The sequence below is a fragment of the Pseudopipra pipra genome, chromosome Z (genome assembly GCF_036250125.1).
Source record: "Pseudopipra pipra isolate bDixPip1 chromosome Z, bDixPip1.hap1, whole genome shotgun sequence".
Taxonomy (NCBI): Eukaryota; Metazoa; Chordata; class Aves; order Passeriformes; family Pipridae; genus Pseudopipra; species Pseudopipra pipra.
In genome coordinates this window covers 68,182,493-68,196,306 of record NC_087581.1, presented here as the reverse complement: position 1 = coordinate 68,196,306, position 13,814 = coordinate 68,182,493, and the positions used below count along the sequence as shown (strand labels likewise).

Below are 13,814 nucleotides of genomic sequence, written 5' to 3'. Positions count from 1 at the left end.
GCTTGGACAATGCTCAGGGGTGTGACTCCTGAGCAGGGTCCTGTGCAGGGCTCGATGATGGATCCCTTCCAAGTCGGCGTATTCTGTGATTCCTAGGGCGAAACGCCGCGGGCAGCCGGGCGAGAGGGCGAGCTGCTCTTCCCGCGGCCACCGGGAGCGGGAGTGGGAACGGGAACGGGAGCGGGAGTGGGAACCGGCTCGGGAGCGCGCTCGGGCTCGGGAACGGGCTCGGGAGCGCGCTCGGGCTCGGGAGCGGGAGCGCGCTCGGTCTCAGGCTCAGGCGGGGGCTCGGGCGCGTTCCCGCCGCGGGGCGGGGCCGGCGCTGGGCGGGCGGCGCCCGGAGCGCGTAAATGACGCAGCGGCCCCGGAAGCGGCCGGGAGCGGAGCGAAGGGCGGCCGCGCAGACGGCCCGGCAGGCGCAGGGGTCCCGCTGCCCGTAGCTCGGCGGAGCCGCTCCGCCGGCCACCGCCGCCTCCACCCCCCGTGCCATCCCGCTCCTGCGCGCTCGGCCGCCGCCGGGCAGTGCCTGCCGGGGGCCATGTCGCTCCTCCAGTCCGCCCTGGACTTCCTGGCGGGCCCTGGCTCCCTGGGGGCCGCCAGCCGCGACCAGAACGATTTCGTGGGGCAGACGGTGGAGATGGGCGAGATGAAGCTGCGCATCAAGCGGGTCATCGCGGAGGGTGAGAGCGGGCGGCGGCCGCGCCGGGCCGTGCGGGGCGGACTCCGGCGCTGCGGGGCCCGGACGGGATTCGCGGCGGGCCTCCCGCTCCCCTTTCCCCCTCTCCCCTTCCTGGACAGGGAGGGTTCCTCCTGGGCAGGCCGCGCCCTGGTGGGGGCGGGCGGGCGGCGGCCGGGACGGAGCGTTCCGGCCCCTGGGAAGGGCCGGTTCCCTCCGGGGGTCCCGGGTGCGCCCGGCGCCTGCCACTGGCACGGGGGTGCTTCCTGAGGCCCGGCTGTGAGAGCCGTGCTGGGTGTGATTGTCCCGCTTCAGGACACGGAAGCCACGGAAGACCTGGTGTGTTTGTGTGGCCGCTTCTTCGCTTGCTTTGTGGTTTTAAGTGCTTTCACCGCGTAACAGAACTCAGAGGAGTTTATAATCTACCAAGGACCTCGTGGGAATGCTGGGTCGCATTTTTGTTTTGTTTTTCTTTTTTTTTTTTTTTTTTTTTTTTTTTTTTTAAATGACAACGTATAGATAGTATGCCAAAGGTGCAAGTTTGCCTGTGTTGCTTCGGGTTGTTCGGAAGACTGTGAAATGCAGGAAAACATGTTTGCTTTAAGCACTCGTGTCAGGAGGCTGATCGCACTGTGCACGTAGACTTTGCTAGAGTACAGGAATTGATGCCTGGGCAGTTTTCAGTTTCGTTGAATTTTCGGGTAGGTATCCTGGCACACCACTTGCCAATCTGTTTTAGAATGGGTGCTGTGTTTGGTGTGTGCAAATTACTTAGATAATAGCAGACATTTGGATCTTCTTGTGCTTGTGATCAGAGAAATTATTTCCTCAAGCAGAAGATCCACCAAAAGCTAGTCTCAAAAGACTAAAATGTGAACTTGTCCATCCTAATGCAGTTAAATATTTCATTAATTTTGTACAGGTAGTTGGTGTTATTTAGGTTAAATAGTGCAAAGCTCTATTCAGAGCTCCTTTTCATTATTAGGGTTACTTTCTGTAGTTTCTTCTTGGAATTGTCTGGTATTTAAGTAGTTTTTTTGTTGAAACCTTGGTGATCTACATGGAAGAAAAATTTGATTCTTTAAGATTAGCTACTTCAAACTACTTACAAGCTACTTACAGAAACTTAGTGGTGTAAAACAACAGGAAACTGGTCTTCACCATTGCTTTAATTTGTCATTTGAATGCTTAAGCACTTTTGGCACATGAGCTTAGACAGAACCTGGCAATTTCTTACTCAGTAAGTTGCATTTAAAACAGTACTAAATGTCAAGTCCCATTTGGCTATCAGCCTTTACCTACGGCTTCTTTATGGTCAGAGCTGTGAGTGAAATGCAGGCACTCAGTATGGTGTGAACGCTAAAAGAACTGTCTGTGCTGCTGATATTGTAACATTATTGCAGGCAGTGACCACAGCAGTTTCCAAAGGACAAAGGAAAGTTAGGACAGGAAGCTACTTTTGAGGCGTATCTGCTGTGTAGTTCTTGGTTCTGAAGCAAGTATTTGAATATTTACTTTGACAGCAGCCTGCTCTTTCCCAGGATCTGGCACAGGCATTGTAAAATGTCAGGGGAAAGATGCCAGGGTAGAATACTTAAAGCAAATGGGGACTTGCTTTGACTTTGGTGTTCTTTACAATTTGTCTGTAACCACTGCTTCATGAGCCATGTTTGTTGCAGTATTGTGGTTTTATTTTTTATTGTTTTCTTTCTCTGTTGTGCCAACTGAAGTTGGGCTTACCGCTTGCTTTTGCTAGAAAGTAAGATTTGCTAGCCAACAAAGCTGGTGTAAAAGAACCCCTAGGGTCTTTTGCATAATAACATAAAATAGATATAAAATATAGAAGTCCTAGCCTCTTCTGCTGTCTTGAGACTTGAATTTGTCTCTAGCATATAGGTTATTTTGTTGCTGAAATTGCATTTATCTTTCAGCTCTGAACCTGTGTGTGACACTTTCTGATACATGTGTCCATAACTGTGGCTTATAAGTATTCCCTTCCATGCTTACAAATACAGAATCTGTTTTTCTTCTAGATGAGTCCTTTCATGCTGAATTCCCTACTGGAAAGTCAAATGCTGCTTTCTGAATTTAGATTTCTCATCCACGGTGAACTGCGTGACATCTGCCAGTACAGAGAGGTGGCCCCTTCTGTAGGATCATAGGTTCTGCTTTGTTTGTAGCTGGTGTGAGCAGGGCCTGTGGCTTAGTGTGGCACAGTATCCCCTGGCAGCACAGGTTCAGTTGTTCCTGTGCCCCACAGCTCCCTCCAGCCCTGTGGTGTGCTGGCCATCGGTGTTGATGCAGGTACATCTTTGGCTGTGCCGTAAGCTGAGGCTGCACAGTTCGTTTGGATGTGTTTCTCTGTTCATTTTGCGGAGGTGCCATGCTAGGAGTAGGACTGGGCTAGCTTCAGACATGGTGTGCTGCTGCAGGAGGCTGAGAGCAGCCCAGGGGGGTGAGCTGGTGATGATCTCTAGCACTGATACTACCTCTGAATGCAAGGGCAGACTAAGTGTGTCACAGGCTGGACTGAGCACTCCTAAAATATGGTATCCTGTTTGTTTTTTTTGCTTGAGCGTTTCAGTAGCTCACTGCAGGTAAGAGATTTTAGAGGAAATGGATTGGGGTCTTTATGTGTAATCCATACTTGCCCTTTGTATGATGGTGGCTTCAAGGTATCATGGCTCTTTTGGGTCCTCCAGTTAAACACACAGACCCCCCACAATTTTCCTTCAGTAAAATAGTCACAGGTTGCATATCTAATTAGTAGATATTAGTAAATGTAGCTATCTCATATTTTATCAGAGAGGGCACTCTCTTGTATGGCCATAATTCACTGGTCAAGTCTAAGTAGTCTGTACCTGTCTCAATCCCAACACGGGTGTCTGCTCTCATCAGGATGTTTGTGTACATGTAGTCCAGCTACATGTGAGCTCTCCAAATGCTTGCTAACATGTTTAAGTTTTTTAGAGTTAGGTGAGAGGGGCTTAAACTGTCACCTGTCAGATCTCTTACTATTCCCTTGCTATTCATGTGAACAGTGTGTGCATTATATGCTGACTTTTTGTGTCTTCAGTGAACATTCTTGCCCTTTCGAGAATGTTAGGATTCACATATCAATCTGTACCAAATGGTTGAAGGACTGAGGTTGTCCATACTGATTCAATGATCAATGTAGCCTGCACGTTTGGCTTTGGGGGAGAGTGGGGAAAGCGATTGACCACAGCATGCTGAAAAGTAGTTTTCAGAAATTTCCTGTTTCTTGCTCCTAAAAGCTGCTGTATTTGCACAACCAACCTTGCAAAGTTGTTTTTTAATACTAGACAGTACAGGTGTTTTTTGTTTTGCCAATGTTGGACAAAACATCTCATCTGATATACCATATGCCTATTTACATGCTAATGGAGGCACTAAAAGATGATGGATAAGTAAATATGGAAAATTTCTTGATCTCTACCTATACTGTAGAAGGAATATGACTGTCATTGGGCTGTCAGAGTATTCATTGAGAGACTGACAATGCCAAAGATGGTGGGGAAATTATAGAAACTCATTCCCTAATTCTGTCTAGTAATGGTACTCCAATGAGAGTGTAAACTGATATGAGAGTGGCATGTCCTGTGATATGCACTGTCAAGTTTCAAAACTACAAGGAAGGGTGAATTTTTTTGATAATTGTAAATTGCACAGTTGTAGTGGCTTTGGTAGTTAGCTAATTTTTTGCTGTGTGCTGAACAAATGCTCAATAAAAATTTTGCTGTCTTTAGAGCACAAATGAAATGATTTGATAACTAAGATATTAGTAAAACTGTTCATGTGTTTAAAAATTATGCAGACTTTAACTACAATCGTATTGTTCCTTGAATGTTTCCGTTGAGCCCATTTGTTTTGTAAAAGCAAGTAGCTGTTGTATTATTGGGGTAGCAGAAACAGTTATAGTGGGTCTAAAATTATTTAATATCTTCTGTTGACAAAGTCTTTGATTTTATATGTGTTGGGCAGTGGCGTCTTGGTTCAACTTAAAAATAATTACATAAAGCAACTTGGGTCTTGTCAGTGATGACATGGAATGAGCAACACTGTCCTTCAGAGCTTAAAGAGAGCTGCCTGCTCTCATGTATGCTAGTTGCAACTTGTTTGAAATTTATTTGTATTACTACTTTGGCCAGGTACTCTTTGGCCTGACAAATATGCAGCAAAAACTAAGTGGTGAAATTAGCATTTCAGTGTGTGTGAGGTTCTCCTGCAGAGGAACCGAGGAGTTAATGGCCTCAAGTGAACAGTAAAAGAAAGAGGGAGTTTTCATTGATGTTTGGGAAGTGCTTGCCAACTCTTCAAATACAAGTTTTATCTCATGAAACACATTGACCTTTTCATGCTGATGTATGTATGGGAAGGCTGGGAGAAGTTCTGGAAAATGGCTTTGCAGACAGTTCAGAGGTACCAGACGAAGCAGTGGAACTTCTGTTTTGTTTCAGCATCGTTTTACTTTAGACTCTGAATAAATTACAAGTTCATAATATGCTCAGAATACATTTAGTCTTGTTTTTATTTAGACATAATGGTATTTCCTTCTCATTGCATTGTTCCTTAGTTTAGAAAAAACTTGAAGAATAGACATGTGTTTTTCTTTCTCCTATCTGTTGAGCCTAGGACTGTGACCTTCAGTATGTGCACTATCAACTTGTCAAGGCTTTTTAATGTGGGTTAATATTAATACTAGTAATTTATTCTTTTTTAATAGAACATTTTCCTCTCAATATAACAGTATTTTGCAAATAAACCAAAGTGAATCTTCCTTGTGACATGTCACTTTGTCCAGTTGTGCTGCCATTACAAGGAAGTTCCATATGGTTAGAGTAGATTCTCTGTATGCTGAAAAAAGCCAGTGAAAGTCTAGATCAAGTTACATGGAAGGAAATTGCATGAAATCTCACTTTTTAAATATATCTAGGTTAAAATAATACTTCTGGTTCCTCTTTGTCTAACTGTCCATGTACACTTCACAACTTTCCAATGCTTTTTGTTGCTTGTTTTGCATGTGAGGCTGAACAACTGAGGAAAAAAAATCAGGTGTTTGGCTGTGTGAAAAACGGGGAACAAGCAAGTTCTGTAGCACACTGTTTTTCATGTGTAATGATTTCTTGTGCTTCCTTTGAGCAACAAATGTTGACAAAAGAGCACACAAGAAGAGAAACATGACAAAAACATGCATTATTCAAATTCTTTGATCTGAGTCTAAAACTTTTTCATCATAGTGAATCATTCCTTAGTCAGAAAGGTAGCAATAGGCTGCTGACTTTATTTGATTTTGACGGGTTTTTTTGAGTTTAAAAAAGATGTCATGAATTGAAGCCAGGTGACTTATTATAAGCTGCTTTCTGACAAGGTGAAACTTGTGTCTGTCATTAAAGTAACAACAATAAAAAAAAAAAGCTGCTTTAGACTTCAAGGCTTCCTCAGTATTTTGAGGGTGAACAACCAGTATTGCAGTTTACAAACCCTATAGGAACAATTTTATGGTCTCTGCAAGTACTGGATTCCCAGGATAGTGGTAATGTAATTAAGTACTGATTTTTGGGTGTATTTAATTTGTAAATTCTGGCAGCAGAGGCACAATGAATGCTTAACGGTCAAGTTTCTGTGAACATTGTTTTATTTGCTGACAGATGGAGAAAAAAAGATGATGATTTCTAAAGAGCAGCTAAAGCACCTGACCTAGCAGCTTTCCAGTTGCATTCCCTTTACTGTAGATGTAGAGGATGTTTTCAACGTGAAGCAGAACAGTGGTATTTTTAAAAGCCAGTGTTTCTTGGCTACAGCACTTCCTGCCTGCAGAGGAGCTCTGAAAGTTTCAGGATATTCTTGAAACCTTTCTGCTTCTCAAGGTTGTGGGAAAATGTCCTGATCGTTAAATTAGGACCATTCTTCATTTTTGGGGCAGTTTCATCTTGTTATTAGGACTTTGGAATTGACTCGAACACATTACTGGACTTCAAAAAAACATGCTTCCGAATCAATGCTTGGCAACAATAGCAGAATCTTTTCTGTTTTGATTAAGGATGCTTCCTGTATTCTGACAGAAAAGCGTTCAGGTAAGATGCACTGTAACTTTATAGTCCAGGTTAGAGTTACGGTGTTTCAATCATGTTATAGTTGAAACATAAGCTACTCAAAAGTGATATGGAAACAAATTTGGTCAGTATTTGGGAGGGGCGTGGACAAGTCATATAACGTAGTTACAAACAGGAAACTGTTCACACCCTCTCTTTCTCATGGCTACTTATGTCTGTAATGAAACAGTGTATTACAGTAGCAAGCGGTTTTGTGTTGTGGTTCATGTTCCTGTTTCGATGCTTCTCCAGCTGCCAAGTAGGAAATTGTCATTTTACTGAAATGGCTGGTCTGGAAAAAAAATAAAAATCTCTGGAGATGTGAAAAACAGGGATGGGATAAAAAAGAACAGTATAAGATCCAATTGGATTAATAGTGCAGTGAAATTATTCGGTATTATGTGATGCCTGGTTTTAACTTGAGGGACAAGCCAAATCTCTTGGTTAGAACAGAAAGGATGTTCTAATCTTTGTAAGAGAATTATGAAGTACTGTCAGGAACAATGCCTGTGGGCTGTGGTGGTGTAAGGATGAGTCCAGAGTGCTCACTATAAAAGCAAATGAGGTAGAGCTGGTTCCTGATGGACTGTCAGTGTGGGGCAGGAAGGTCGGGCTGGTAAGTTTTGTGTTCTTGTGTTACCTTGTTATTCCAGGTTTTCTGTGGAGCAAGACTGCTTCCAGGACTGGCTGTAGTACTCTGGCTACACTGTTTCCATGAGTTGGTGTGGTGCTCTGTAGTGAACCTTTATCTGTGAGCTTGTGTTTACAGAAAAAGAAACAAAACCAGTTTCCTTCTGACACAATTTGTGTGGCAGAAAATGTTGGTCGGAGACCATTTTTGAGTGCTTGGACTGTGTTCCGAGAATGGGGCTCAGAAATGCTTCAGCAGTGCAAAACCTGTCTCTTGGGGCAAGAGCTGGGATGGATGTGTACGTATATACACACTGGCTACCTGTATGGGGAAATACTAAGATGATTTTGCCGATATAGAAAGCTTCAGAAAACTGTCTTAAAACCACCTACAGATGTTTACATGAGTGAAAACACCCCAAATGTAATTACATTCCTTATAGACCTCTAGAAGTTATACTGTTAACTTTCACTTTATCATTTGCCTCACCTGTCTACTATACAGGTGTTTGCTTGTACAACTGTGTTGAAAGTGTTTTTTATTCCCCCTTTTTTTTCTCCATTTTTGCAAAATATATTGGTCAGAAGGCCTGGAGTAAACTGTTATGGCAAAGGAGAAGTTCTGCCAGTAAACTTGTCTCTATTGAGGGTATATTAAAACTTCTTTAAGAGAGCCAGCATCAAACCTGAAGTAAAACTGGATCTAAGAGTGAAGCAGTAGGACTAATTTTGCCTTTTGTGTAAGAATTGTTTTCACCAATAACAGATGGTTTAAAAAGCAAATCTAAATTAGAAGTACCTTCGCAACTTATTCTGCCTCCCTTGGTATCCCAGAAAATCCATGAATTTAAACTTAGTATCAGCTGTGGTGCTGCGGTAGTAGTGAGCCAAACGTTACATGGAATGGGCAGTGTTGTATGGAACTGAACTGTGTTCAGGTGAAACAGTAAGATGACAGAATGGGAAACTGCCTCTCAAAACATTACTTTCAAGTGGCGTAGCTGTTAAGGATGAGATTGTAGGCACTAGGAGTGGGATTCTCTGTACAACAGCCACAGTGAAGTAGCAATTAACAATACATGATACCACTGATTTTTCTCTGGAATTCTGCAAAGTTTAGCATTTCAATACTTGAATTTAAGGTATAATCAGTAAAATAAAAATGCATCTTTTAAGCTACTTATCTACTCTCAAGCTAGTGCTATTTCAATGAAGTTTCTCCCTTCAGCTTACTATTCTAATATGTCTGTATAAACTGTGGGATCCTACTGTCCTAGGAGCTCAGGTAACATGTACTACCATTGAAATGGCCTTAAAGAAGACTCTCTTCATTACTTTGCCTTTTCTTACCTATTAAAGTGTAGTAATTGATCTAAGTATTTTGCTAAAACACAAGTTGAGTCTTACCAGGTTTAAATTTGATCTCAGCAAAATCTTAGTTTGGACATTTTGTATGCCAGTTTCAGTCCAGGGAAAATCAGTTGTGCTGCACTGAAAGTTAATGATCTGCGCTTTAGCCTAGACAGAGCATGTATTAACTTCTGTTGATAACAAGAATTTGTAACTTTTACAAGTTACTTGCTTCACTGCTAGCGTTGCACAAAGTGGTGCAATGTTCACTTGCAATGCTATGCCGGAATTAACATTTATGTTTTGCAGTGAGTATTGAAATTTAACTACCAGTATGTTTTGAAGTAGTCGTGAAGCTGAATATAAAATTTTAGATTCCTAGCTAGCAATGAAGAGGACTAAAATTAGGTTTTTGGTTGGGAATGAGATTAATTTAAATGCAAAAGGATAACTTAATCTTCAGAAGCCCTTCTGAGTTGGTTGTTACATGATGATTCTGTTAAAAACTCAGACTTCTCCATCAAGAAGTGAACTTGAGTTGTTTTCATAAATGTGATTGAGTTTTAGGCATGAATTTCAAGGTTATTTTCTGATTGAGGGAGGAAATTTTGGGGCATCTAGGAATGTGTCCAGCGTTTTGGGAGGATTGTATGATGATCAGGACTTTTCACAAAAACTTGAAATACAACTTTTTTGAAGACTACTTTAACATTTTTAGTAAGGTAAATGAATTCCTCCTTTTGCTCCTTCATACTTAGTGTCAACAGGATTCAGCTCAGTGGTATTGTGCAACTTGGTCTATACTGTAAGCATTTCTTACACTGGAGGAAGAGCTTCTAGGAAAGCTTATCACACCAGGTAAAGTAGTTGGAAAGGTAGCAATGTTTCTAGGGGTCTTCTTAAAAGTTTGGATCACTTTGGTTGTTAATTGGATATGCTTGAAAACAGTGGACTGAATTGATTGTGAGTTAATTCTGATTCATAGGTGCTTTCACCTGTATTTTTTCCAAGAGGACATTTGATGCATTTGTATGGAGCATGATTGTGTTTCGGAGTGCATGTATATAGGTCTGTGGATACTTGTATTTATACAGGTACTAGAAAAGTGTGTGCTTGAGATGCAGAGTAGACTTGCCCTGTTCCAGCCCTTGTAGAATCCCTGACAGTGTATGCAGCTGAACTGACCTTGCAGAACAACCATTCTGGGGTTCCTCTGTCACCATTTTGCCCTTGAATGCCTTCCAGAAAACTGACTGTGAAGTAATTTTGTGTTAGAAATTTGTGCTGACCTGAAGGCCCTAATTTCGTAAATCAAAGCATATATTTTCAAGATGCAGCTTGCAGGGTTATTAGAATAAAATAACTGAAATATTTATTAAGATGAATGTAAAGACTTCTGTAGGGCCAGCAGTACTTTGACTGTGTAGAAGGTCTGTGGGATCTGTGTAGGATGAAGACACGGAGACAGTAGCTCTGTGATGCAGTGATTGGTGTACACTGGTGTAGGGGCTTGCAGCTCACTGGGGCAGGAAACTCTGAAACCTGAGGAATGCCTCTGGGTGGCTATAAGGAGCTGGCTGGGGAGACCAGTCAAAACCCAAGGTTTCCCAGCACCTGCCTTCAGTGGAAGGATGACTCACAGATTCTCTTCCTTGTTTCACCAACTCTGTTAAATCTATAAAGAGTAGCCAAACTGATCAGAGCTCTCCAGAGCCATGTTTTTCTTGCATATGTTCTCATTCAGAGAGGAGCAAAGTGTCTTCAGGTAATGCTCTGAGATGCTGGTAACTGTGAACTTCATTCTGTTTCCAGCCCCTGTCCCATCTATGCCCAAAATGCTGGTTGGAATTGCTGATCAGAACACTGGGACTACAGGCTTTCAAAAAGTTAGGGGAAATTCCTAATGTGGGAAGTGCCAAACCTGATGTTGCAGGATGAATCATGGTAAATGGATAAATGTAGGTAATGTATGGCACCGCTGAACTGCAGCCCCAAAAGCAAAGACAGTATCCAGGAACCTGTCATTTGTTTGTTTCACGTTGTAGATGCTAGTAGCAAATTAAGAAGATGTATGAGCAGAACCATTCAGGAGTCCTGGAGAACACTGTGGTGCTCAATGGCCATGTAAAATTTTTGTGATTACTTCTTGAAAAGACTCGTATTTGATTAAATTGCACAAAACAAATACTGTGTTCACTTCAGCCTCATGTTAATATCTCTCATTTACAGAGAAGGTATCAGGTACTAATGTGACTGTACTGATTTGGATTCTGCATCTTTTTGAAAAAGTGCCTTGTCAGCTTATTTCTTCTCTGTGATGGTTCATTATTTAGTTGTCCTGTTCTCTCCCTTTTTGACTGGTGAAATTCTGTAGTTCTGGTATCTTCTGTGCTTATTCTCCAAATTGTTCCTAGAGAGAGAACATTGCTTTGTAGTTCAGTGAAAATAGATTTTGTGCTAGAGGAGTAGGAAGGCAAATAATTGAAGTTCGTCACTTTGGCTTTCACTCTATTAAAGGTACTCTGCCATAGACAGCATACACCACACTGTTGGTGTAGCCACAAGGATGATGTTCCCAGAAGAAATGGAAATGATGCAGTGGAGTCTTAAAAATAGATTAGAATTTTATAAATATGTTCTTTAGATAGTTAGATTAACATGGGTGGCCAATGAGGAAACTTAGCAGACCTGTAACTCTGCTAAGTTTTTTACTCTGCAGAAGTTTGCACAGAGTTCTTGAGCAAAGTAGAAGTGTTTGAGAAAATAGATGCTTTGACAAAAGGAAAATAATGCTGTATAGAATAACAAATTGCAATTTAGTAACAATATCACCCTCACTGGAAATGTGTGCTTCAGTGTTTGAAAACGCTTTCTGTTTTTAACATGAAGCCTGAAGCATGGCAATTATCTTAAAAGTAGGAGTTGTATGTTTAAATTTTATCTCCCTTGATTATTGCTGTTTTTTTTTTTTTATGGGAAGCCTAACAGTATAATACCAAGAAGTTTAATTGAAGTCATTGGGTAATACTGGCTGTACTGGGTCTTGGTTTTACAAGGACCTTCGAAAAAAAAAATTGCTTCCTAGGAAATCTGCATATGCAGACTTAAAAAAATGCAGGAAGCTAGCAAAGACAATGTGCTATTGGCATATGTAAAAGAAAGGAATGAAATATTTTGAATCTTGGATGTAGGAACCAGCACTCCTGGCAAGCCACTGAAAATATGTATGCTTGTTACATTTGGAAAAGTATATGAATTCATGTATTAATTCTGTTATACTGAAAAGAATGATGTACCTGAATACTGAAATTAAAACTGACTTAATGTGCCTTCTTCTTGTAGGGGGTTTTGCTTTTGTCTATGAAGCTCAAGATCTTGGAAGTGGCAAAGATTATGCTTTAAAGGTAATACTAATTTCTTTCACTGCAGATTTATAAGGTCTATGATTTAGCTTGATGCTCTAGCATGGCAGTTATTCCTTCTGTATGCCACTGAACAAGTAATTTTGAAAAATCCAGAATAATTGTGATGTTTGTAGCACACTGTTTAGAAGGGTCATTTCTCTTAGGAGGCTGCACTTTATACTTAGATGGCAAAACTTGGGAATTCATCTGTTAGGTGCCACTTCATTTAGTCCAGAAATTCATGACCTTGTCCCAGACATTTTATTGCTTGGGTAAAAAGAATATTTCCTAGTTACCTGGAGTGGAGTACAGGAATATTTTTCTCTCCTCAGAAGCAGATTTAGCCCACCTTTGTACATTCAGAGTAAGTCTTCTGAGTGTTAAAAATAGTGCTCCACACTTTGAGTCATTGATTAAACATTCAGCCTAGTACTTTTAAGAGACACTTCTCTGGATTCTTGTTTTCTAAATGCTTATAACAAACAGCTGTAAACAACTGAAATACTGAAGTATTTTGGGAAGGAGAATAAAGTGAAGTCATTTACTTAATCATGTTTTGCTGAAAAGTAAATCATGCCAGTTATGTTCACCACAAAAAAAGTTTAATTTTTGGAGAAGGGGTATTTTGTGGCTGTAGAGAGAGAGTGAAAGGGGTGGTAATATGAGGTGTTGGAGAGGTAAGATGGCATTATACCATCAACAGTTACTTGTCTGTTTTTTTCTTTTCATACCACATCCTACAATAGCAAAACATGTGACCAAACCCGTATATTATATGTATTCAAAATGTCTTCCAAAAGTAACCCCCTTAAAAAATAACAGATAAAAGGTGAACCATTACTGTACTTCCTCTGTTCTGTGAAACTTGTACTTTTATAGCATATGCTCAGGCTGATTATAGCCAAATGTTGACTCCAAATCCAAGTGATTTTGGTAAAAGTAGTGCTTGACTCTGCTGCTGATTAGTCAATAACCATTGAAAAAGCTGGGCTACGTAATTGGAAGGAGTTTTGTATAGAGTGGGTTGAAGGTTGTTACTGAAGGTTTCAGGCAGAAGATGAATCTTCCCTTGTTAGTCTATAATGCTGTAGCCAGGAGACTTCAGTGGTTTTTTACAATAGAGAACTGTCAAAGTGGTTACTTTTGAGAGTGTCAAAAGTTACAACTGCTCAATTATCACTAAACCTGAATAGTCCAGGAAAATTGAGTGTTATTTATGGCATAATGTCAAAATGTACAATAAGCCAGCTTTGTTTACTGCCCAATCATAGTTTCTTAGGTTTTTGATTACAGCTTATGCTTTGTATTCTGTGGAAAAAAAAAAATCCATGCACTGTTATTCTGTAAGTTTTAGTAACACTCTCTTCTCAATTATTCTGTTTTTTGACAGCGACTGTTGTCTAATGAAGAAGAAAAGAACAAAGCCATCATTCAGGAAGTTTGTTTTATGGTATCCTTTTCTTTAACATTGCCTGATATCAGACATTTCTGACCAAAAAAAAAAGAAAAGGAGGACTGTACAGATTCTGTTCTTTCCATGCCATACACTGTCCAAGTGGACTGACATTCCAAGGGAGGTTTGACTCGTGGTTTGTTATGAATATAGTACCAACATCCAGCAATGTAGGTTCTTACAAAATT

The 13,814-nt window shown here is 41.1% G+C and overlaps 1 protein-coding gene across 1 annotated transcript in view; it reads left to right on the top strand.

Annotated features, from left to right (window-relative positions):
- The first annotated feature begins 370 nt into the window (after positions 1 to 370).
- Positions 371 to 13,814, top strand: part of GAK (cyclin G associated kinase) — a 75,464-nt gene continuing 62,020 nt past the window's right edge. Inside the window, exons 1-3 of the mRNA XM_064642154.1 lie at positions 371 to 680; positions 12,112 to 12,173; positions 13,564 to 13,623. Coding sequence (XP_064498224.1) covers positions 539 to 680; positions 12,112 to 12,173; positions 13,564 to 13,623 — 264 coding nt within the window. The 5' untranslated portion in view covers positions 371 to 538. The remainder of the gene's footprint in view (positions 681 to 12,111; positions 12,174 to 13,563; positions 13,624 to 13,814) is intronic.